Raw genomic sequence first — 24641 nt, 5'->3', positions numbered from 1 at the left:
TTCTTTAATTAATTTTATTTTTTACATAAAAAGTTCAGTAAAAATTGGATAAAGTAAAGTGATTTTAAGCAGTAAATCAATCTTATCAACATAGCACAAGGCTGGCCGAAACCACAAGGCAGCCTGCTCTGGAATATTTACATGATAACAAATTAAACCTTGCAGGAGAACTTCAACCGTCCTTACAAAGTCTTCCTGTGATCCTAGCATGTAAAGGCTAAAAGCAAAACAAAAAACAAACAAAACCCAGAAAAAAACAAACAGATTATTTTCAATATATTCACATATACATTAAAATATAATACAGGTCGTCAGGGTAGAGGTGGTGGGTGGGGATGCGCATGGTCCGTGCGCCGACAGCACCGCCAAGGAGGAGACCCAGGTGTGAGAGGGGTCAGGCCTGGCCAGGGTCCGAGGGAAGCGTCTCCCTGGGCCCTGGCCTCTGATGGCCTCTAACCTCCCCCCAACAGCTCACGGCCAGGGACTGCCTGCTGGAGACTGAGCTGGTTTCTGGGCTCCCAGGGCCCTGCAGGTGGTCCCAGTGAGGGGCAACAGGAGCACGGTGTGGCGGAGGCGGGCAGGGAGGCCGCAGGCTCCTCGCCGAGTCTGTCCGGCCTGCTCAACCCCAGCCCGGGCCCAGTCACTCCAGTTCCGTGTCCTCTTTGGGTTTGTAAACAGCCCCGAACTTCTGCATGTACTTCTTGATGTACTCCTTGGTCTTGTGCTTCACGTTCTCGTTGCACTCCAGGTCCTCCGGGTTCTTGCAGTACTTCAGCTCCTTGTTCATGACGCCGTGAGTCAGCTGTCGGGACGCAGGAGAGAACAGGCCGCCAGTCAGAGGGGACACGACTGGAGCGAAGGCCAGCCTGTGGCCTCAGGGCCCTTCTGACCAAGACTGGGAGTTGAACAAGGAGACAGGGTGGGGCGGCTGGTGCTGGGGCCACCAGGAGGGGCAGCTCAGCCCTGGAAGTTTCTCGGAGTCACTACACTCGGGTAGGGCCCTTCCTTCTCAAACCTTCCCTCCGTTCCTGGGCACCCAGCCTGGGCATCGGGCCAGGAAAACCCACTGCAGATGGGAGAGGCCTCTCAGGAGGCCTGGTTTGCCCACAACTTGCCGCTCACAGCGGGAGGGTACCTTCCGAGCGAGGTGCTTGAAGTCTTCCGTGGTGGTGATCCTTCCCGCTCTGCAGTCTGGTTTCCGGTAAGGGTTCAGGCACTGGACGATGAACTGGGACATCTGCAGGCAGCGGAGAGAACACACGCTCAACATCCAGGAAGGAAGAAGTCATAATGAGGTCAGCCCTGTGGGGCGGGGGGTGGAGGGGGGCGCCCTGGCGTGGACTGAGCAAGCCTAGACGGGGCCGGCAGCAGGGACAGGAGAAAGCGATCCTCTTTATGCAACTGGAATGCAGGCCCCGGGCTCAGCAAGCACAGGGCACTTCCTTAGTGTAGAGGCGGCAGCTGAGTCCTCTGGCTCCAGAAACAGTGCAGAGAGAAGTGCTGCCAGGGGCTGTGAGGCACAGGTGGAACCACACCGCAGCCGCGTGGAGCGGGCGCATTCACACTGCAGCTGCGTGGAGAGGGGGGGCCACACCGCAGCTGCGTGGAGAGGGGGGGCCACACCGCAGCTGCGTGGAGAGGAGGAGCCACACCGCAGCTGCGTGGAGCGGGCGGGTTCACACCGCAGCCACGTGGAGAGGGGGGGCCACACCGCAGCTGCGTGGAGCGGGCGGTTTCACACCGCAGCTGCGTGAAGAGGTGGCAGCGCAGCATGACAGCTGGCCAGGAAAGCCTTGGGCAGGACCCTCTTCTATATACAACATCTGTGTCCTCTGAGCTCTCGGTGTCTGTCCTGCCCAGTGGCTCTCAGGAGACCCAGACACAGAACCTCTGAAGTATTCATGGCACCAAGACCCCAGGGACAAAGGGAGCGAGGAGGCCAGCGAGAGCCACTTCATCAGGGAGCACTGCCCAGGGCCCACTGCCCTCAAAGCTCAGTGAGCCTTCTGAGCCAGAGAACAACGCCCTATCGCACAGCAGGCACTGAGGAAGTAGCCAGCTGCTGGTTGGCTGAGCTGAAACACCGATCATTTCACAGGGATCGTGAGAGACTAAAGGGGTCTCTGTCTATGAGGCCTCCTGGCCTCCGTACTCTCTGCCTCAATCCATCTCCCGCTGAAAGCCCTGCACTGGTTCCCGTGAGCCACACAGGCCGCGTGGAGCAGTGCAGGACTGTTCAGCCCATCTCCCAATGCCCTGCCCGCCTGGCACGGCCATGGCCACGCACAGCTCCCTGGAGAAACACTGCCGGCTCTCCTGTACATCCATGGCCTGAGGGACACGCTCCCCATCCACCTGCCCCTCCTGACACCGACACCCTCAGCGCCCTCTTCACTCAGCCGCCAGCACACCAGAGTCCCTTCAGGAAACCAGGGCGTGTTAGAACCCAGATCCCTGGCAGACCAGCTGGTGTCCTGGGGCTGGGACCCTGGGAGCAGAGCGGAGCTGCTTTCTCCGGCCCCTAAGGATCAGGCAGTCCCGTGAGGTGTCACAGAAAGAGAACCAACTGCCAGGAGGCTTGAGTTCAAGTCTCTGTGTAGCACCTACCTCTCAGAGGCCTAGGGGTTCCTGCTCCCGCCCACGAGGCCTGACAGTTCCTCCCTGCCCACCTCGAGGGCTGCGTGGACGGAATCAGACAGTGGGCATGGAAGTGCTCATCACCCAAGTGCAAGGCCATGCCATGCGCCATCACAGCAGCTGCACAGCTGAATGGCGGAGGCGAGGGGACGAGCTGTGGGTGCTGAGGACGGGAAAGGGAAGGCTGGTTTAATCAGCCATGGAGCTGAGCAACCCCCACCAAACCTACCTCTTTTCTGAACACTTCCTTGCTTTTCTTGGCCAGCTCGCTGGAGGTGTCTGCCTCTGCAGTCTTGGGCTTTTTTGAGGCCTAGAAACGAAGAGAAAGCAGCAACACTGGGACGAGGTCAGACCGTGATGCCCTGCTGCTCCAGCACCCCCTTCCCCCCTTCTGGCCTCTCGGCTGAAGGCACGAGGCCTGGAGGCATCTGGCTCAGCCCTCACCCCGACGAACCAAGTCCTAGTTCTCTACCCTCACTCAGCGCTGCAGCCGTGACGGAGCGAAAACCTCTACTGTTTCAGAGCCGAGTTCTCTGCTGTGAATGGACCACTCAGATGCCCGCCTGAGCTTCACTACCCCGCGCTCAGCGCCCAGCACTGTCCAGGCCGAAGCTCACTGAGCGCCACTTCTCCTGCTGACACGCCAGGGCTCCAGGACAACGGAAAACACGTTCTGGAACCTTTCACCACATCTGGAGGTTCCCACACACACGTCCTCTCCCCAGTCCTCCCACCCCCCTGGGATACGCCTCCCTTTTCCTCCTGAGGCAGCACTGGCCAGACTGCAGGAGAGGCTCCTGGGAGGGTGGGATTCCAGTTCAGAAATGCAAAGACCAGAGGCAACTAGGATTCCGGGGGAAGAAGACAGGGCTGTGCCAGTCAGTGAGCAGATGAGCAGATGATGAGACACGGTGCCTGGGTCCCAAGCTGGTAAGAGGGACCCCCCCGGGACAGTCCCTTCCAGCAGCGCTGGGGGGAGCGGCCACGTCCCTCCAGCCAGCACTGCTCAGTGGTGAGCGCCTCCATGCAAGGCCGTCGCCCACACTGCCCGCCACCAGCCGCCCTCTCCGTGGAAACGTGGCAAACGCACTTTTCTGTGGAAGGCCACGAGCGCTCCCCGTGGAGCAGTCACTCCGACGGGTGTAGAAGCTGCAGCTGGTATGACAGCCACGTCCTGTTCCTGCTGCCACTCACAGCAGAGAACTTTTCCTTCTCCCAACCACCCCCAGCTGCGACCCCTCCATGTCCATCAAGAATGAAGGTGCTGGTGATGGGAGCCAGGCCTCTCCCTGGGCTGGCTCCTGAGGAAGGTGGCCCTCCCTGCTCTGGGCTACAACCAGCTTTCTCGGACTTGTTATGAAAGGTCTACAGAGTTCCCATTGTCTTACTTTCTTTCTGTGGCTGTGGGAGCGGGATGGGGAGGGGAGGAGGGAGAGAAAGAGCACACAGATCAACCTCTGTTGTCAGGAAATAAAACAACTCGGCAAGCAATCTATTTTCAAATGTTCTGCTTTGGGATTTTGCGTTTACTTTTCCAGGACTAGAGAGGCGGGGTGTGCTTCACAGGAAGACCTCAGGTAGCAAGGGATCGAAAACTGCCTGACAAGCCGAGGACACGGCAGCACGTCCTCCAAGCTCCCTGTGGGCCTCAGACACGAGCAGCGAGAGCAGGGAGGACGGACGCCCTGAGGGAGGACGGCCAGGCTCTCGCAGGAGTGCTGTGCCAACAGGAACCCGCTCCCTCTGAACGGGCTGCGCTGAGCAGCCGTCTGGCTCTCTGGCTGGGAGGGTGGGCTGTGAGAACAGTTACGGAGCACCGTCCACGGGGCACCGTCGGGAGACCAGGGGCCCGTCGAGTGCGGTGCTACTGGGACTGAGAAAGGGGCTGTTCAACTGCCAGGCGCCGAGACTGCAGCATGGGCACCGAGAGCCAAAGGAAGTGCTCTTGGGGGTACTGACATCCACACCCCCGTGGTCTGTGGTCTGCAAACGGCACGGAAATCACTTCGGAAACTGGCTAACGCTCACTCAAGCCCGACACCACACAATCCCAGGAGCCAGAGTCAGAGTCAAGGACAGTTTGATGGACAGCGACATGAACGCCTTCAGAGACTTAAGACTAAGTGTTGGTGACCTTCCCAAATGCCCGCTGCCAGTCAGAAACCCTTCAGCACCAGAAAGGACATGAGTGGACCAGTGGTCCCCAAGACATCACAGGCGACCTCACGGGTCGGGAGCATCTTGGGTGCTGCAAGGGGTCTCGTGTCGATTCTAGAAACCCACGGGTGGGGGAGGGGAAGGCGGGCGGTGCTCTTACTTTAAAGCAGCGATGTGGGAGGGGAGGGGGGCACTCCTGTGCATTTTGTTTTCGTGGTTTCCCTGGCCTTTAATCCCTAGCAGCCAGTAGCATCCCCTTGACGACAACCACCAATAATCTCTCTAAATATTGTCAAACGTCCCGAGGAGCACGCCTGATCCTCGCTGAGAATCCTGCCCTAAAAGGCTATGTATCCCGAGAGAGAAGGGAAGGAGAGCAGCTGACCAGCGATTAAGGGCTCTTCCCTGCTGTTCTACAGACCACATTTCCGTGTTGTCAGCATGTCCGGGCTGCCCTACCGGCGGCCCCAGCATTTATTACACGTGTAATTCTCCAGAGCCAATAGGAGAACAGAACCCGAGAACAGGCGGCTACCGGCCCTACAAAACGACAAGGCACAGAATCCCAAGCGACCAGGAAACACCGGCGTCAGCCACACCCACCTTCATGGGGTTTTCATCGTATGTTGGGGTTCCCAGGTCCATCTCAGCTTCATGCTCAAGGCTGGCCTCGTCTCCTGGGCTTTCCCACGTGGGAGGGTCCCACTGAGTCTGCCTAGAAGGAGGTAAGAAGAGCCCTGCTGTCATGGCCAGAACACGGAGAATTCTGGCCCGGCGTCTCTGCTCACACCCACGCAGCAGCACAGCCACCAACACAGAACGAGGCAGAGCCCTTCTTTTGACATCTTCCCAGCAACAACGACTCTATCTCCGAGAGGACTGTGTAGCCCACTGTTCTTCTGTAGCCAATGGTGTCAAAGAGAGCAGCACAACCAACCACCTTTGTCTCTCGCCCGGCCGTGTCCTCAGAGGTGCTCGGTAGGTCCCCGTGCAGAACCGTCCCAGCACCTGCTCGGGACCCTGGGCGGTGGGAACGCCTCCTTGCTTTAGGAGCCTCTGGCTGTCTCTGTGCCTTTTGGTTTAAGGACTGACAGCATGGAAAAGACCTACAGGCTAAAGACTGGTGCCCAAGTCTGAAAATATCTTCAACTGACTGCAAAAAGAAGGGTTCAACCTGTGTATGTTTGTCGTTGTTTTGAAAATAAGGAGACAGATTTTTTTAAAGCTAGGTCTGCGAGGCAACAACTGGGAGTGAGGGGATTCATGTTCTGAAGTCAGTTCCCACAGGGGGTGCTTTAAGGGGAATCACTTCGTACGTGAAAAGCCCGAGACGCTGTGACGTTTCCGCCAGGCGGCTCTGCCCGAAATCTCTGCTTTCACCCCACCCCGTTCAGCCAGCAACACGAGAGGCACCGATGGAGTCAGTGTTCAGGTGACTGGGAACACAGGCTTACCTCTGACCAACGCAACTTTTCTTTTTTAAATGGGCTCAGCTCTGGCCGGTGTGGCACAGTGGATAGAGCCTCAGCCGGCGGACCATAGGGTCCTGGGTTCGATTCCGGTCAAGGGCACGTACCTGGGTTACAGGCTCCTCCCCAGCCTGGGCCCTGGTCGGGGCTCATGCAGGAGGCAACCAACCGATGTGTTTCTCTCACATCGATGTTTCTCTCTGTCTTTCCCTCTCTTTTCCACTCTCCCTAAAAATCAACTGAAAAACATCCTCAGGTGAGAATTAACCAAAAATAAAAAAGTAAAAAATAAAAAATCGGGCTCAAGGCCAGCTGGCGTTGACTCAGTGGCTGAACATTGACCTATGAACCAGGAGGTCATGGTTCAATTCCTGGTCAGGGCACAGGCCCAGCTTGCAGGAGACAGCTGACCAATGGTTCTCTTTCATCATTGATGTTTCTTTCTCCCCCTCTCCCTTCCTCTCTGAAATCAATAGAAATATATTTAAAAAATAAAAATGGGCTCAAGATTTCTACTGTACCCAAAGAACCACCAGCAGCTGTGGCTTTATTATGGAAAGTGAACAGAGAAAGAAGTATGATGCTCAGATGCTAGCTAAGGAAAACTTAGGAAAAACTTGGAACAAGTACCATGTAAATAAGAAATATAAGCTTTTTCTTTTTGGAAACGTGATAATACATTAAAAAGTTTGCTTTGATATTGAAAAACAAAGTTCTGATAAAATTTGCAAACAATGGTTTTTAAAATTACTATGTTTTCAGTTAGTAATATAATGAAGGCTTCTTTTATAGAAGTATTTTATAGGAAAAACAAAGGCCTTTCTAAAGAGAAAACATAAAGGGAAAATACTTGTATGAAAATTTTAAACTTCCTTATGTCACAAGATACTACAAACAAAAATATACTTGCAATACCTTTGATAAAAAGACAAAAAGGATAGAAGACCAAAACAAACAATTCACAAAAGATACAAACTGCCAATAATCTAATGAAGACAAGACGCTCCATCTCAGTAAAAACTGTACATGAAAATAAGATTTCTCACCTAATAGACACACAAGATTAAAAGAACCTACATGATGAAAAAGGCACCTCTTTACTTTTTTGGGAGTCTAAGTTGGTAAATAATTTTTTTAATGGTCGTCTATTTATCAATTTAAAATGTGTAACTAAAAAAAGAGAAAAAAGGAACTAAAATGTATATTTCTTTTCACCAACAATTCTACTTCTAAGAATCTAACTGAAGAAGGTACTAAGATGAGGTTTAAGGGTGTCCAGGGTTAGCGTTACATATAAAACAGGGAAAACCCGTCAAGCAGGGTGGGTTTAAATAAAACTTGGTGAGGCCATACAAGAGAGCAGGGGTTGGCAAACTCTTTTCTATAAGGAATCAGAGAGTGAATATCTTTGGCCTTGTGGCCTCTGCAATCACTGTTCTACTCTGCCACTGTAGCATCAAAGCAACCACAGACAATTCCTAAGTAAGTGGGTGTGGCTGTGATCCCAAAAAACTTTATTTGCAAAAATAAGTGGGCCATAGATGCATGGTTTGCTAACCCCTGCAACAAAATATAAGCAAGCATTAAAAACAACGTAGTTGCAAATTATAAAACATGCACCCAAACAATTCATATAGATTATATACCGATGAGTGCAACCACACACACACTCAGAGGAAACACAAATTCACAGCTGTCCTGTCTAAAATACATTTTTTTTTTAATTTCTAAGAAAAAGATAAATTGATTTTTTTATATAGCAGGCGTCATTAAACTATGGCTCAGAGACCAAATCTGGTCCATTGCTTATTTTTGTAAATAAAGCTTTATTGAAACAAAGACATGCCCATTCATTTATGTATTATCAAAGCTGCTTATACAACAATGGCAGAATTGTGTAGTCATGACAGAGGCCCAGCAACACCTAAAATATTTATCATCTGGTCTTTTTTTTTTAAATCCTCATTGAGGATATTTTTTATAATTTTTTTTTGAGAGAATGGAGTGAAGGGAGGAGGGAGAGGAGAGACAGAGAGAGAAAAAAACATTGATGTGAGAGAAACATCGATTGGCTGTCTACCACATGTGCCCCGACCAGGGCCAGGGATCCTGCCTGCAACAGAGGGAGCCTACATGACCTTGACCGGAAATCGAACCCACAACCCTTCGTTCCAAGGGCTGATGATCTAACCACTTAGCCACACCGGCCAGGGCTGGTCTGGTCTTTTACAGAAGAGGTCTGCCCATGACCCCTGACCCCTGATAGCTACGCTAATGATGTCATTACCATTTTTTAAAAACCCCTTTGTTTTCTCCAAAAGAGCTTTGCAGATCAAAAATACACCAAAACACCTGAAAAGGACCAAAGCCTACGGTATATGAGACACCCAGCAGCCCCTCACCTGGTGATGACGTGGTAGTAATAAATCTTCCCCTCAGGGTCGCGGGCCGTCTTCCAGTTGGGAGGCAAGACGATGGTTTTTGGTTTTGGAGGAGAGGGAGGCGGCAGGTCCAGGAGATTATTTGTCACAACCATTTCAGGCTAAAAAACACAGGCACACGAGAACAGCTCTTCCAGCTTTACCTTTGCTTGGGCGGTTCACGAGGAGCCTGACGCCAGGCGAGAATACGTTTCCTCTTTGCAGTGCAGGCGGGCCTTTGAGGCTGCTGCTTTGTGCACACCCCCTAATCTCTGCTTAAGTCCCACCTCTTCCCTCCCTGCAGTCCTTTTCTGGCCGCTTTTCCCCAAGCTTTGGTGTCACTTAATATTGCATGTCATTCAATATTTAATAAATTATTAGTCCTCCCCCACCTGGGAATGATTCTTTCCCCCAAACTCTTCATCTGTACCTTTCACAATAGTAAATACCATTCATCGTGATCCTCAACTCTTAGGATATCAACTTCTAGTAACAGGAACGCAATGTTCTATTTGTATTAAGAATGCTAAGGAGGGCCCAGCACGCACCAAGCCCTCGAACTCCTGCTGTGAGTGCTCACTGACTTCCCCCCTGCAGCCTGGGTCCCCCTCTCCACTTCCCTGCCTGTCTACAGCCACCAGCACTCGCCAGGTCGTTCAAGAGCCGTCGACAGACCTGCTATTCTGATCATGTGAATCTGTTAGTTTCTCAATTGCTTCCAAGACCAGCTTCCTGTTTCCCATTTCATCCCCAAACAACCCTTCATCAAGGTTTCACCATATCTTTCTACAGATGGTGAATACCAAAAGCTCCCCTCAGTACACAGTGCACAGCGTTCAATTCTACACTATACTAGTTCATGTCGTCTAGTATAGTATCCTACAGCATCATAAATGATAGCTAGTCTAAAAAAGTATTACTTCAGAAATTCATAGCAAAGTATAAAAATATAAGGTCAGTCAGTTTAAGTTACAAATTAAAAAAAAACAAAAATAAAAGCCAAACCAAAACGACGAGCGTTTTGACGGCCGGACGATTTCTTACTGGCTGTAAGGGCGGAGGCTGCCCTGGTGCCACGACCGTCGTCACAGCGGCGGCTGGCTGGACCACCACTCCTGGAGCTGAGAAGAGCTGCTGCCCCTGGAGGTACTGCAGACTCGGCTGGGCATAACTCTGAAAGATAAAATGCAGAAATGCATGATGTATACTTTTCTAGCTCCAATAAAGCAGCAATTAACACCCGCGTTGGCATCACCTTCCACCTGCAGGTATAGTGTCAACAAGTAAAGGGAAAGTGAACACTTTCCAGGGTTCTATGGTATCTACCCAAATCAGCTGGCAATCATGTGCTAATGCCAGAGCCAAAACCAACAACAGCAATAAAAAGGGAAAACCGGTTTATAATATCACTGAAATAACACAAAGATGCATACACTTGTGAGAAATATTTCAATAGCATGTGCCTGTCAAATCTCCCCATTGGCTGCGGGGAAAGCCGTAGGAAATGACTATCCCCTTCAGGCAACTTGAAATTACACAAAAGCTAACTTCGCAAACATAAACACAGTCTTGAAATATCGTCAAGCTCGGTTGGTGTGGCTGTGGTTGAGAGTCGACCTATGAACTGGGAGGTCACGGTTCAATTCCCGGTCAGGGCACATGCCTGGGTGCAGGAGGCAGCTGATCAATGATTCTCTCTCACCATTGGTGTTTCTATTTCTCTCTCAGCTTCCTCTCTAAAATCAATAAAAATATGTTATTAAAAGAAAAAAGAAAGAGAGAAACCAAGATGGCGGCATAGCTAAACACTGGAGTTTGCTGCCTCGAACAACCACTTCAAAAATACAACTAAAAGACGGAACAGACATCATCCAGAACCACAGGAAGGCTGGCTGAGTGGAAATTCTACAACTAGAAGGAAAGAGAAAAGCATACCGAGACTCAGAGGAGGTGCGGTGCGGAAGTAAAATACTAAGGTGTGGAGGTGCACGCGGAGCGGGCTGGCGGCTGAGGGCGCGGTTGTCATTTTCAATTGGGAGGGAGTCTCAGGCTCTGAGCTCCAGTTCCGGGCGAGTCTCTAGGGACCCAGACTCATACGGGAGAAGCAGGACTGTCTGGCATCGGTCGGAACTTGAGGGCAGCTTTCTCTCAGAGGGGCTTGCAGTGATTGCCGAGACACTGAGAAGCTGGGCCTCTGAGAGCAGCCATAACTGCTACCCCCGCCCTGTTGATCCCGTGGGACCCGCCCCGCCCAAGCCCTGCAGGGAGGTTTTTGCTGGATAGCCTCAGGCAAAGGCTAGATTAGCACCTCCCTAGAGATCCAGGAGCCAGGAAACCCAGAGGTCAGAGTGGGACCATCCAATTTGCAGCTCCTCGGAACCATAAAGGACACACTCAGGGGGCAGACTCAGTGAGCACCAAAGCCCCATTGAAGCAAGTCACACCCCAGAGGGGTGTCTCCAGCACAGAAGTTCCCCCACTGCAAACACAGCTGATTCTCACAGCCAATTGGCCTGGAGGTCAATTCCTCCCAGTGATACCTACAACAATCAAGGCTTAACTACAACAAGACTGTGCACACAGCCCACAAGGGGTGCACCAAGAGTGTCCTCCTCAGGTAATTGGGGAGGCTGAACCACTGGGTCCTAGAGGACACTTAGCACAGAAAACCACTTTATCAACACAGGGAAGCATAAAAAATGCGGAGACAAAGAAAAAGGACACAAATGACAGAAATTGAGGAAAGCAAACTACTGGATATAGAGTTCAAAACCACACTTTTACGGTTTTTCAAGAATTTTCTAGAAACTGCTGATAAACTTAATGAGATCTACAAGAAATCTAGTAAGACCCTCGAGGTTGTGATAAAGGACCAACTAGAAATTAAGCATACACTGACTGAAATAAAGAATATTATACAGACTCCCAACAGCAGACTAGAGGATCGCAAGAATCAAGTCAACGATTTGAAATACGAAGAAGCAAAAAACACCCAACCGGAAAAGCAAAATGAAAAAAGAATCCAAAAATACGAAGATAGTGTAAGGAGCCTCTGGGACAGCTTCAAGCGTACCATCATCCAAATTATAGGGGTGCCAGAAGAAGAGAGAGAGCAAGATATTGACAACCTATTTGAAGAAATGACAGAAAACTTCCCCTACCTGGTGAAAGAAATAGACTTACAAGTCCAGGAAGCGCGGAGAACCCCAAACAAAAGGAATCCAAAGAGGACCACACCAAGACACATCATCATTAAAATGCCAAGAGCAAAAGACAAAGAGAGAATCTTAAAAACAGCAAGAGAAAGAAAGTCAGTCACCTACAAGGGAGTACCCATATGAATGTCAGCTGATTTCTCAACAGAAACTTTGCAGGCCAGAAGGGAGTGGCAAGAAATATTCAAAGTGATGAATGCCAAGAACCTACAACCAAGATTACTTTATCCAGCAAAGCTATCATTCAGAATTGAAGGTCAGATAAAGAGCTTCACAGATAAGAAAAAGCTAAAGGAGTTCATCACCACCAAACCAGTATTATATGAAATGCTGAAAGGTATCCTTTAAGAAGAGAAAGAAAAAGGTAAAGATACAAATGATGAACAACAAATACACACCTATCAACAAGTGAATCTGAAAATCAAGTGAATAATCTGATGAACAGAATGAACTGGTGATTATATAATAGAATCAGGGGCATAGAAAGGGAGTGGACTGGCTATTCTTGGGGGGGGAAAGGGGTGAGGGGGATGCGGGAAGAGACTGGACAAAAATCGTGCACCTATGGATGAGGACAGTGGGTGGGGAGTGAGGGCAGAGGGTGGGGTGGGAACTGGGTGGAGGGGAGTTATGGGGGGAAAAAAGAGCAACAAATGTAATAATCTGAACAATAAAGATTTAATTAAAAAAAAAAGAAATATCTTCAAAATGTGATTTACAATGGGAGCTACAAGAGAAAACTAAGGTCCAATGTTATAGAGGCAAAAACATAATTGTTCTTCCCCAACTACTAGAGGGGGAAAAATCACTATTACTTTCTATCTGAGGCACCTGACTTTATAACATAAAAAATTATAGTCTAAGCACTCAAATTTTTTTGAGATGTGATTCAGTATAACTTTGAAAGGTCACTCATTAATGTCACAAAACCACTATAAATCATGTGGCCTCAGTTAAAACTGAGCTTTTTATATTTAATAAGCAACTGTGACAAAAAAGTGACATGGTCACCTTCCAATAACACATCTACTTTAAATGTCAAAAATGTTGTATATGCACACATACAAATTTATACCGTACCGCATAATCCTTCACTGTCAAAGCTATCATATCTATAAACTCAGTCCCCATCCTGTGATGGTTGACACGAGGCTTGACGGACATCGACGGACACCGACCTCCAGGCCCCCTCCGGGAGTCAGGTCTTCAGGCCACACAGAGGTAGGTGACCTGGATGAGCTGCACGTGACAGCTCGCTAATGGCATATTCTCTCAGTATTACTATGGTAACTGTTTGAGTAGTAACTATAATTAAACCTTTAAGGTAAATGGTGCTTTAAATCGATCATTATTAATTCATCATCTCATGCAAACCTCAACCACTCTGAGGCATTCTGCTCATGTTATAGACAAGAAAACTAAAACTGAAGAATCTAAGCGCCTGTCTTCAGGACACACAATAAATAATGACAATAAATAATGAATTAGGACTCACAACACACACAACATGCTCTACGCCACTCATTACCCAAAGCCCAACATCATCTCAGCTCAACTCAGCTCATCTCAGGGAAGGGAAGGGTGGTCTGAATCATCCTCATCCATTTATCTACGACTCAGCACACAGAGTGGGTTAGGGAGTGAACAGATGACTTCTTGGTAGGAGCAGCCTGGAAAACTGGGAACAAGTAAAACTGCGACACTCGAATCGTACGGCTACTTCTGATGAACCCTAGAGAAGCCTTTTGCTCACTGGGATGGAAAAACCCGATTCTATTCTATCAGAACCACCAGGTGACCAGCGAGCGTTCTGCTGCGGCGTCTCTGCAGGACTCTCACGGCTGCTGCTCAGGCCTAACAGCCAGGCTCGTACACACGTCAGACAGGAGCGGGACAGAGCGGAGGTTTCCTTTACTTGTGATACGTCTTCTCAGGGGAAAACTCAAAAATAATGTCTTGGTCCAAGAAAGAATAGGGCAAGACAGAAGTCAGGATCTAAGAAACTTGTTTAAGGTCCCTAAACATTGTGTAAAATCAATACCTAATAACCAATAATGAACATTTTCTTACTACCCTTATTTAAGCACTTTAGCATTCATTTTAAGCCAACATGAAAGAAAAAAAAATACACAAAACTAAGTATAAGAATATTCAGTGCACCCTGTCCGGTTTGGCTCAGTGGATAGAGTGTCGGCCTGCAGACTGAAGGGTCACCGGTTCGATTCCGGTCAAGGGCACATGCCAAGGTTGCGGGCTCAATCCCCACTGGGGGTCGTGCGGGAGGCAGCCGGTCAATGATTCTCTCTCATCATTGATGTTTCTATATCTCTCTCTTCCTCTCCCTTCTTCTCTGAAGTCAATAAATATATATATATAAAATAAAAAGAATGTTCAGTACAGTGCTATTTATAATTATGAAAAAGAGCTTTCAACTTAAATGACTGCCCCAGAAAAATAGATTGAAAATGATCTTATAAGCAAACGAAATATTATATAGACATTAACATGGATGCGTATACATATGTATGTATGTATGTATATACATACAAAAAATCCAAAATTTGGAAAAATGGTTAAGAATAATGTTAAGTAGAAAAAATGGGATAAAAAAACTTCAGATCTTTAAGGTTACACGTATATAAAAATATATAATCGTGGGCAAAGAGATCATAAAAATGAAACTATAGTTAATATAGCTAAGGCTTTAGGAATTAAAGGAGGACATTTTTGTCATGACTTTTGGAACTAAATTCTGATACAGCTTCAGCTCAGTAACACTAGCAGAAGTGAACATCACTGGTCAACACTAAATAACGTGCAGGAACATCCGAGTCGTTGCTCTCCACATTCTCCTTCAGGGACGATGAAGAGTGATGGGGGGGCAGACAGACACAGGAATGTGGTAAGAACGATGCTTTATACATTCTCCTTTTAATTTTAACGCTTAAAATGTATCACTTTGTTTTATAAGAAAAAGTAATGATTTAAAAACATAAAACAATACATTTTGAAATATAAAGTCAGTACACTCTTAGTTTTTAAACTTAACAACAGTTTCCTACCATAGTAATATCCTTAGGCTCAGTGCATTAGAGTCACTCTGGCAAACTTCTTAGTGATAAACATGTAGGGTTACAGGAAATAATATACAAGATGGGTCTAGAAAGGGCAAGCCATGTCCTAATTCAGGTATCAGGACAGAGGGCTCCTTCGCAGGGATACAGATGAGTAAACTGTATATAAGTCACCGCCTACAAACAAAAGGAGAGGAGAAATCCAAAAGTCATTTTGCCCTGGCCAGTGTGCTCAGTGGTTAGAGTGCACCAAAGGGTGGCGGTTTCGACTCCCAGTCAAGGCTCGTACCTAGGTTCCATCCCCAGCCCCAGTTGGGGCTCGTGCAAGAGACAACCAACTGGCGCGGTTCAGTGGCTGAGTGTTGACCTATGAACCAGGAAGGCGTGGTTCAATTCCTGGTCAGGGCACAGGCCTGGGATGCGGGCTGGATCCCCAGTGTGGGGCGTGCAGGAGGCAGCTGATCAATGATTCTCTCTCATCATTAATTTCTTCTCTCCCTCTCTGCAAAATAAAATAAAATGAAGTAAAAGGAAGCAATGGAAAAAATATCCTTGGTGAGAATGAAGAAAGCCCCTCTCTCCCGCATGTGCTTGGGGGAGACCAGCTGGCATGCTGTAAACAGCCCTACTGAGAGGTCAGTAAACGAGGTGAGTGAGCTTGAAAGTGACTCTTGCATCCCCAGCGGGTCCTCCGATGACTAAGCCCTGGTTAATGTAAATTCATGGGAGATTCTGAGCCAGAATCACCCTGCCCGTGCTCCTGAATCTCTGGCCACAGAAACTGTCAGATATTACTTGTTGTCTTACGCAGCTAAGTTTTAGAGTAATTTTTTATGCAATACGTAATTAGTATTGGTCAATATATAGAAGTGATCAATGCCAGGATTTCCCCATGTATCAGTTTAGTATCCCATAAGCAAACTGTAAGAGAAGAGAGGTTCCAGCATTAGTCACCTGTACAATCGGTGGCGTTGTCTGTGAATAGGGTGATGTCACACCATAGACGGTTGGACACGTCTGTCCTTGGTAATAGATGCTTGGCTGCGACTGTGCGGGTGTCGAGTACGGCTGCTGCACACTGACGGGCTGTTGGCTGGAATCCCAAACACCGTAGTTCTGTCCCTGGACTGGGCCCGTGGCCGGCACAGGCAAGACGGTGACGCTGGAGTCTTGGTGCACCACACCTTCACTTTGGGCCACATACTGTGAACTGGACACTTCCACAGGGGCTGTCACATGTGGCACCACTGGCACAGGTGGAGGGGCAGCCAGGGGCTCTGTAGAATGTCCCACCAAGGGCTGAGAATGGTCGTAAGGAGCAGGAGAGCACACAGGGTCCAGGCTGGGGGTGGGGAGGAGCACCTTCCCAGCATTGGGGTTGCTGGGGTCCACATAGGCCTGCATGGGGTACCCTGGTGGGTAGCCGGCAAAGGGGTGATGAGGGGCACTGTAGCCAAGAGAGTCGTAGGGCAGTGGAGATGCTATTCCCAGGTTCTGCATCTGCTGCTGCTGTTTCTGAGCCTCCCGCTGAGCCACCTCTTGCTCAAACAACTTCCGACGCTCCTCCGTAGAAAGTTTATTGCGGTCTTTTCGTACTTTCTTTTTAGAAGTTGGTGTATCATATCTAGAAAGAAAAGAATAAGAGCATCACAAAACGTTGTTCCCTAAATTATAAACATAATCAAAGCACTAAGTGTTGTGTCACTCAATACTAAATCATTAATTACACCAACTCCAATTTGGCAATGGTTAAAAATCACCCTCAAAATTACTTAAGGAGTCTTGCAAATAGAAAAGAAGCCCAAGGAAACAGACACATAAATTGAAAAAAATAAGTTTGTCATATTCCAAGTTTCTAGCTTTTCAAATTAAAGATACATATAGCACCCTAAATAGATTCTTCTTTATAGTTGGGGACAGATCTATAACCACACATTCTGAAATTAAAACAGAAATCAAAATACACTAATAAAAGATAAATATAAAGAATAAAAGATAAAGAATGACACGTTTTGGCCACACACATTTATAACAAATACCAACAAAGGATGAATATAAACACATGAAAGAACAGAGTTATGTTCATATACTCTTCTCTGTTCAATACCAAGTATATGTTACTGCTAAGCTAGGAAAGAATTTCTTAAAACACAGTAAGCTCTAACCAACCATAAAGGAAACATACAGTACATAATATACTTAATTAAACCATAATGAACAAATTCTGTACATCGTAAGTACAAAATGAGCCCAACACAAGGCATAAACTAGGGAAAAAATGCTTGCAAAAATTATCAGTAAAACATAATTATATTTAGAATGTAGCATATAAAAAACTCCTAACAGCCAGTGTTGCTCAGTGGTTGAGCGTTGACCCATGAACCAAGAGGTCACTGGTTTGATTCCTGGACAGGGCACATGCCCAGGGCTGCCAGTAGGAAGCAACCAATCATCATTTCTTTCTCACTGATGTTTCCATTTTTCTATCCCTCTTCCTTCCTCTCTCTTTGAAATCAATAAAAACATATTAAAAACAAACAAACAAAAAAACTCCCAATACTCAAAAAGACAAATAATAAATGAATAAAACATATAAAGATGCTTCACAGAAGAGGAAACAGAAATGGCCAATAAATATACGACAAGATGTTCCATCTCTTTAGTGGTCAGGGGAATGTAAACTGAAATCATGATGAGCTACGATTATACACCCAGAGAGCCCAAAATTAAACACCCTGACAACTGCTAAGTGAATGCAAATTTAATATTTATAAGGAACTTCTCCGGAATAAGTGTTCTCTAGTCCCTAGTGGCGATCAGATGGCCTTTCCCCTACGAGCATGACAGAGCCTCGGACACAGGATCAATCAGCACTCTGACTCGTGGGGCGCAGTCACTAGGAAAGCTCTGACAAGAATCACCGCTACCTCTGAGGAGCTATCCCGCTCCCCCCGCCCCCACCCCCACCCCACCCCCCTGTCCCTTAGAGAACACGTCTTTGGCTCCTCAAATAGGATTTGAATGTTATCAAGTGGAAAACACTCAAGAACCAAAAACCTATTCTTAGTCTTCACAGCTAATACTAATATCAAGAGACGGTCTCCACACTTCCTGGTGAAGTTTTATACTCACTCATCAAGAGGGTATACTTACTCCGAAAGCCCCTGGGTCCAAAGCCAGGTGTGACCGAGCACCTTTTGCCACTTACCTGTCATCTGGCCTTTTTGTCCCTCGCTCATAGGCAGAGGAGGGCGGTGAGAGGGAGCCCCTTCGTTTCCTTTTCTCTTTACTTTGAGTTTGCTTGTCTGTGTCTCTCTCTCTTGACCGGTTAGGAGTCTTTGGGGCAGTGGTTTGATCTCTGAAGACAGCAGCATCCCTTCCTCGCTCAGTTACTAAGGATGAAAAAAAATTTACTTGGTAGACTTTTATCCATCATGATGCATCAACCATGTAATAAAATTTCTATCCAACAAATGAGCCCATGGACTCCTCCCTCATGTCTGCCTGGATTTGGACGAGACACAGGCCTGTGTGTGAGTGCACTGTGCTTCCCGAAAGCCTCTTCTGCGATGCCCTCTTCTACTTTCCCACCAACGTGTCGTCCGCGCCTTCAGCAGCCTTCACAAGTTCCGTGGACACGGCACACATGACCTTTAGCAAGGCAGTCTGCCTGTCAGTTCTAAATGTGAACGCCGCCCTAACCGGTTTGGCTCAGTGGATAGAGCGTCGGCCTGCAGACTCAAGGGTCCCAGGTTCGATTCTGGTCAAGGGCATGTACCTTGGTTGCGGGCACTTGCCCAGTAGGGAGTGAGCAGGAGGCAGCTGATCGATGTTTCTCTCTCACTGATGTTTCTAACTCTCTATCCCTCTCCCTTCCCCTCTATAAAAAAATCAATAAAATATATTTTTAAAAAAATGTGAACACCATCCACTGCCCCTGTAACTCTGCATATTTACAATTTGCAGAAGAGCAGCCTGGCATAAAACCTCAACAGGAAATGTCTCTTTAATTAAAAAAAGGATTAGATAATTTTTATCAAACCAATGTAAGAATCTTTAGCCCTGGCTGGTTTAGCTCAGTGGATAGCAAAACTATTGTCAGCCTGCAGACTGAAGGGTCCCAGGTTCAGTTCTGGTCAAGGGCACGTGCCACATGCCTGGGTTGCAGGCTCGATCCCCAGTGGGGAGCGGGCAGGAGGCAGCCGATCGATAATTCTCTCTCATCACTGATGTTTCTATCTCTCTCTCCCCCTTCCTTTCTGAAATCAATTTTATACATATGTACACAGATATATATATATGTATATATATGTATGCATATATACGTATGTACGTATATATAAAGAACGTCTGATCTAAAGGAACCAATGCATGGAAATAAGACTACTAAAGGCCATGACTTCAAGGAAACCAACAACAAAGATAATACAAAGAGACATCTCCTTAGCAAAAATTTACTAAGATAGCGTAAAATTACACGTTTCCAAACCTTTACACTAAAATATTCCATTTACCTAACTACGTACTGTCTGGTTTCAAAAACAAAACTACTCAAGTTCTTATCGGTTACCTCTGTATATTCCAAAGTGTTTGCAAAGCTACAGAGGGTCTCTGAGTATTTACCTGTGCTCTCCTTTTCCGTCTGACTTTTCTTTGGAATTCGATAGACCTCCTGCAAAAAATACACCAAAGGAGGGTTGTCAGTGTGGGCTGGAAATGGTGACTGCTTTGAAGCACAGTGATTTTACATGGCAACAAAGAAATGCAAAGAAAACAGGCTGGTTCATTTTTCTCCAAAATCTGACTTACTCTGGCTTTACATAAGAATTATATCCCAGTCCCTTAAAAGCAAGTGAACATACGTAGCACAAGTGAAAACATTCTAACATCTACAAGGCCTGTATGACCTCCTTGGTCAATAACACACCGAGTAGGCATTTTACTTCTGATATAAACACACTTCCTGATGATTTCTGTGTGCTTTCCACATATAAAGCTAAGTCGTCTATAGTTCCTCTATTGAGATTATTCATAAGGACAATTCTAATGTCTCACTTACCACCCCTACTTAAAGAAAGGATAGTAGTAACTACATGAAAACACTTCAGAAACATTACATGTGCGAAGACAATTCCTGCTATTTAGCATATTTTCCTATAAATGCAAAATCAACTTGGCTAATGGCCAAATGTAATATCTACTTTCACACTGTTGTCATTTAGAAAAGAAAAGATGACAGGCTGGTGCTGCTCCGGCTGGATTCCCAGTCAAGGGCACATACCTGGGTTGCAGGTTCATCCCCTGCTCGGCCAGGACGCATGCAGGAGGCAACCAATCAGTGTGCCTCTCTCCCCTGCCCTCCCCTGCCCTCCCCTCCCCTCCCGCTCTCTCTCTCTCTGCCTCCCTCTCTTCCATTCTCTAAAAATCAATGAAAAAAATATCCTTGGGGGAGGATTAAAAAAAAAGGAAAGAAACATTAGGTCATTGTTGCTCTTGAAATAGCACCAAAATTGTTCTTGAGAAATGTAACGTGTGTTTCGAGGCCTTAAGCTACCTTTCCTGCTACATGAATCGAAGGCCCAGAACCAGCTCTGTTCTCCGACAGTCCCTCACGTAGCTCTTGGGCACAACACTTCTTACCAGTCACCTTGTTAAGCGGGAAAATGACAAACCCACATATTCTCAATGGCACATCATATGATACCTTCCCTTCAGAATCATCTCATAATATTGAACATATCTATATGACCTGGTAATTCCATTTTTAAAGGAATTGTACTCCTAAAAAAAAAAAAAAATCAAAGAACTCTCCCCCCTTTGATGGTTGATTCTAGTGATATTTGTAGAAAATGAGAAATAACCCAAGTGACAAAAAATTGAGGAGGGGTCAAGATGCACTACTGGATTGCCACTAAAAGTGACCAATGTGGACCACACGGATCAGAGAACTCTGTGCTCTGAGTCTCGACCTGGCTGCACAAGTGGGCCATTCTGGGAAACGCTCATTGAATCTAAAACTATGAGCATGGGTACAGGCATCTGTACTTTAAGAAGCTCCCGGATGATTCTGGATGCCCAGAGAAGGTTGAGAACCACTGAGCTACTGGCTTCTTACTGCCCTCACTCACGACTCAACAAGAGACTCCGAGAGAAGGAACTACGAACGCAGCACGCCTATCCTCAGCTCAGAGCCTCTGGCCCCTTGGCCTGCCTTTGCCTGGAGAGAGGGCACGTCCCCATCGGCCCCTCTGCAGGGAGCTTGGAGTTGCCCAGTGTCAGTGTCCACCTGAAACATTGAGTCAGGGACAAAGACAGGAGAACAGAGCCGACACTCTTGGCTCTGTCTGATCCGCCTTCCCCTTCTCAGAGGGGTTACCAAACTTAGGAAAAAGCAATAAAGCCACGCATCAGCACTTGCCCACACCACAGGGAAAACAGGTGTTCTACCAATGATGGCATTCCAAAAGACAACACGATTATTCACGAAAGGTGGTAGAACAGATATATCAAGGGATGTCTGTGTTAACTAAGAATAGCACTATCTTAACCTACTTAGCTTCTTTTACATGAGGTCTTGGCGTTACAAGCATTCGTTACAAGCATTTATAGTCATTTATTATACACATCTCAAGGTGGGGACTTCTGTGGTGGCCATTAGGTACCAGAGGGGGATAAGCTTCTCAAAGATACAGTCTATTATTTTATTTTGTTTTTATTGATTATTATTATTTTTTGAGTGAGAAAAGGAGAGGGAGGGAGGAGGAGAGGGAGAGAGGGAGAGAGGGAGGGGGAGAAGGGGAGGGGGGAGAGGGAGAGGGAGAGATTGATCCATTGCCTCCCATATGAACCCTAACCAGGTATCAACCAGAAACCTGGGCATGTGGCCTGACTGGCAATCAAACCAGCAACTTTTCGGTGCATGGAATGACGCTCAACCAACTGAGCCACACCTGCCAGGGCTCAAAGATATATTCTTAATTCCATTCAAAAGTCTATAGCAACTGTTAAGTAGAAAGTGTATTTCCATGTTCACAAAGTGAATGACTAGTGGCCAAGAGCAATTGATCAGAGAGTCGTGTGTGCCTAACACCAATGCAGAACAAGTTCTATCAATTACACCTAAGCACTTACAGTTACTAGCTTGGTCCTCCTTTACATGTAGTCAAAACTGCAGATAAAATTTATTTTATTTTGTCAATCCCAGCAACAACACAGCACTGGTAACTCTTACGCAGCCAGCTCTGGGCAGTGAACTTCCACTGGACAGAGAGGCCCTATAGCCTCAGAGGCCAACCCCAGAACACTGCCACCCAGAGGCTGACCCACAAACTGACTCTTTGCTAAACACAAAATAAGGCGGTCCGGGAAACAAATGCGGCTTGCTTTAAAATAAGGACTGTGGTTTACAACACAGAGGAACAGTGTATCGCAGGGAAACTCAACACTCTCCTGAATACCTGGCAGGTCTAAGGCGAGCCACACTGAAGAATAGAAGAACCGAAGGACCTTCACTACTGCAATATTTTTTTTTCTTTTTTCACCTTTTAACTAAGAAACCAATTTTTTTTTCTTTTTTTGCTTTTCTTCTACTTTTTTTTTTTCTTCTTTTTTCCATCACCTGATTTTACCCTTTTAATTACTACCTTCTTATTTTTAACCAGTATTATTACTGCTACCATTTTACCATTTTTTTTTAAAGTGCCATTTTATTTTCTCTTTATTTTATTTTGGGATTAGAGTTCTCCATTCTATTTTCATCGTTATATTATTGGTTGTTTCTAGTTTGCATTCATCTCCAGGGAGCTGTTGCTGGAATTTGTTGGGATTAATGGCTGTTCTATAGGAGTATTTTCCTCATATAAAAAAGTCTCTTCCCCTCTTCCACTTCATTCTCTCTTTTCGCTCTTTTTTTTTCTTTTCCTTTCTTTTCTCGCTTTTATTTTCCCCCCTCCTTTTTCCCAATTTCATTTTTGCACTCCTTTTTTTGGTCCCTAATTTTCTTTTCTTTTTTCTCTTTTCTCTTTTTCTCTTCCTTCTTCCTTATCCCCTAATTCTCTTAATTCAGGTGGTCACCTTTATTTGGGGTTATTAATATCGTGAATATATTTGTGTATAGTGCCTGGTACGTGGTGCCTTGTTGTGCTGTATTTTGTGCCTTTAAATCAACACAGCAGATCCAAGCAACAGCAACCTCCTGAGCACCACACCCTCTGCTGAGGAACAGCAGCTGTATGTGAAACCTCGCCCCACCAGCCAGAAGAGCCACCACAGCTGTGAACAGCACCCACCAGAGGAGCTGCTGCCAACTGAAGAGCAGCTGCTACCGCAACCGCCCGAAGAGCAACCGCAGACCAAGGAGTCACTGCCACCAAGGGAGCAGCCACTGAACGACTCAACGTCTAGATATGTCAGTGAGATCAAACATGGGTAGACAAAGAAACCCCCAAAGAAAAGAGAAGGAGGACTCTCCAGAAAAGCAGCTAAGTAATACAGAGGCATGCAACATGACAGAAAAAGAATTCAGAATAAGGGTCCTAGAGTGCATAAACCGGATGGAGGAAAAAATCGACAACCTCTGCAAGAAGCAAGAAGAAACAGATGAAAAAATCAACAACTTAAGTAAGACCCAAGAAGAAATGAAGAGTGATATAGCTGCAATGAAAAACTCCATTGAAAGTATCAACAGTAGACTAGGAGAAGCGGAGGACCGAATTAGTGATTTAGAAGACAAGGAAGCAAAACACACCCAAAACGTACTGCAATTGGAGAAAAAAATGAAAAGACAGGAGGAGAGCCTAAGGGAGCTTTGGGACAACATGAAACGAAACAACATACGAATAATAGGGGTACCAGAACAACAGAAGGATGAACAAGGATTAGAAAACCTATTAGAAGAAATAATATCAGAAAACTTCCCTGAGGTGGGGAAGAAAAAAGTCACACAAGCCCAGAGAGTCCCAAACAAGGTGAACCCAAAAAGACCCACACCAAGACACATCATAATTACCATGGCAAATGTTCAGGACAAAGAGAGAATCTTACAGGCTGCAAGAGAGAGACGGAAAGTTACATACAAGGGATCTCCCATTAGATTGTCAAATGATTTCTCAACAGAAACACATCAGGCCAGAAAAGAATGGACGGAAATTTACAAAGTGATGCAAAGCAAAGGACTGAATCCAAGAATACTCTATCCAGCAAGGCTATCATTCAAACTTGAAGGGGAAATAAGAAGCTTCACAGACAAAAAAAGGCTAAGGGAGTTTATCACCACCAAGCCAGCAATGCAAGGAATGCTAAAGGGACTGGTATAAAAATAAGAAATAAAAAGCTCAGAAAGAAAACAGCCACACAAAAACAGAAATGCCTACAAACAAGTACCTTTCAATAATAACTTTAAACGTAAACGGACTAAATGCTCCAAACAAAAGACATCGAGTGGCTGAATGGATAAAAAAACATGACCCATACATCTGCTGTCTACAAGAAACCCACCTCATTAGAAGGGACTCACACAGACTGAAAGTGAAAGGATGGAAAAATATCTTTCAGGCAAATGGAAAGGAAAAGAAAGCTGGGGTAGCAATACTTATATCGGACAAAATAGACCTCAAAGTGAAGGCCCTAACAAGAGATAAGGAAGGCCACTTCATAATACTAAAGGGATCA

The 24641-nt window shown here is 46.6% G+C and overlaps 1 protein-coding gene across 6 annotated transcripts in view; it reads right to left on the bottom strand.

The window, feature by feature from the left end:
- Nucleotides 1-24641, bottom strand: part of SETD2 (SET domain containing 2, histone lysine methyltransferase) — an 88213-nt gene continuing 63572 nt past the window's right edge. For 4 of the 6 annotated variants that reach the window (XM_036333763.1, XM_036333764.1, XM_036333765.1 and 1 more), the window contains 9 exons: nucleotides 19596-19644; nucleotides 18181-18364; nucleotides 15927-16596; nucleotides 9728-9856; nucleotides 8666-8805; nucleotides 5398-5509; nucleotides 2867-2947; nucleotides 1136-1237; nucleotides 1-802 (listed from right to left, as the gene is read on the bottom strand). In XM_036333763.1, the coding sequence (XP_036189656.1) occupies nucleotides 641-802; nucleotides 1136-1237; nucleotides 2867-2947; nucleotides 5398-5509; nucleotides 8666-8805; nucleotides 9728-9856; nucleotides 15927-16596; nucleotides 18181-18364; nucleotides 19596-19644 (1629 nt within the window). In that variant the 3' untranslated portion in view covers nucleotides 1-640. Of the gene's footprint in view, nucleotides 803-1135; nucleotides 1238-2866; nucleotides 2948-5397; nucleotides 5510-8665; nucleotides 8806-9727; nucleotides 9857-14810; nucleotides 15150-15926; nucleotides 16597-18180; nucleotides 18365-19595; nucleotides 19645-24641 lie in introns of those variants that run through there. The other 2 variants (XM_036333767.1, XR_004971679.1) reach the window with 2 other exon arrangements.

This window comes from Myotis myotis, unplaced genomic scaffold (genome assembly GCF_014108235.1).
Source record: "Myotis myotis isolate mMyoMyo1 unplaced genomic scaffold, mMyoMyo1.p scaffold_m19_p_13, whole genome shotgun sequence".
In the NCBI taxonomy this organism is placed as follows: domain Eukaryota; kingdom Metazoa; phylum Chordata; class Mammalia; order Chiroptera; family Vespertilionidae; genus Myotis; species Myotis myotis.
This window is presented reverse-complemented; position numbering and strand designations above follow the sequence as displayed.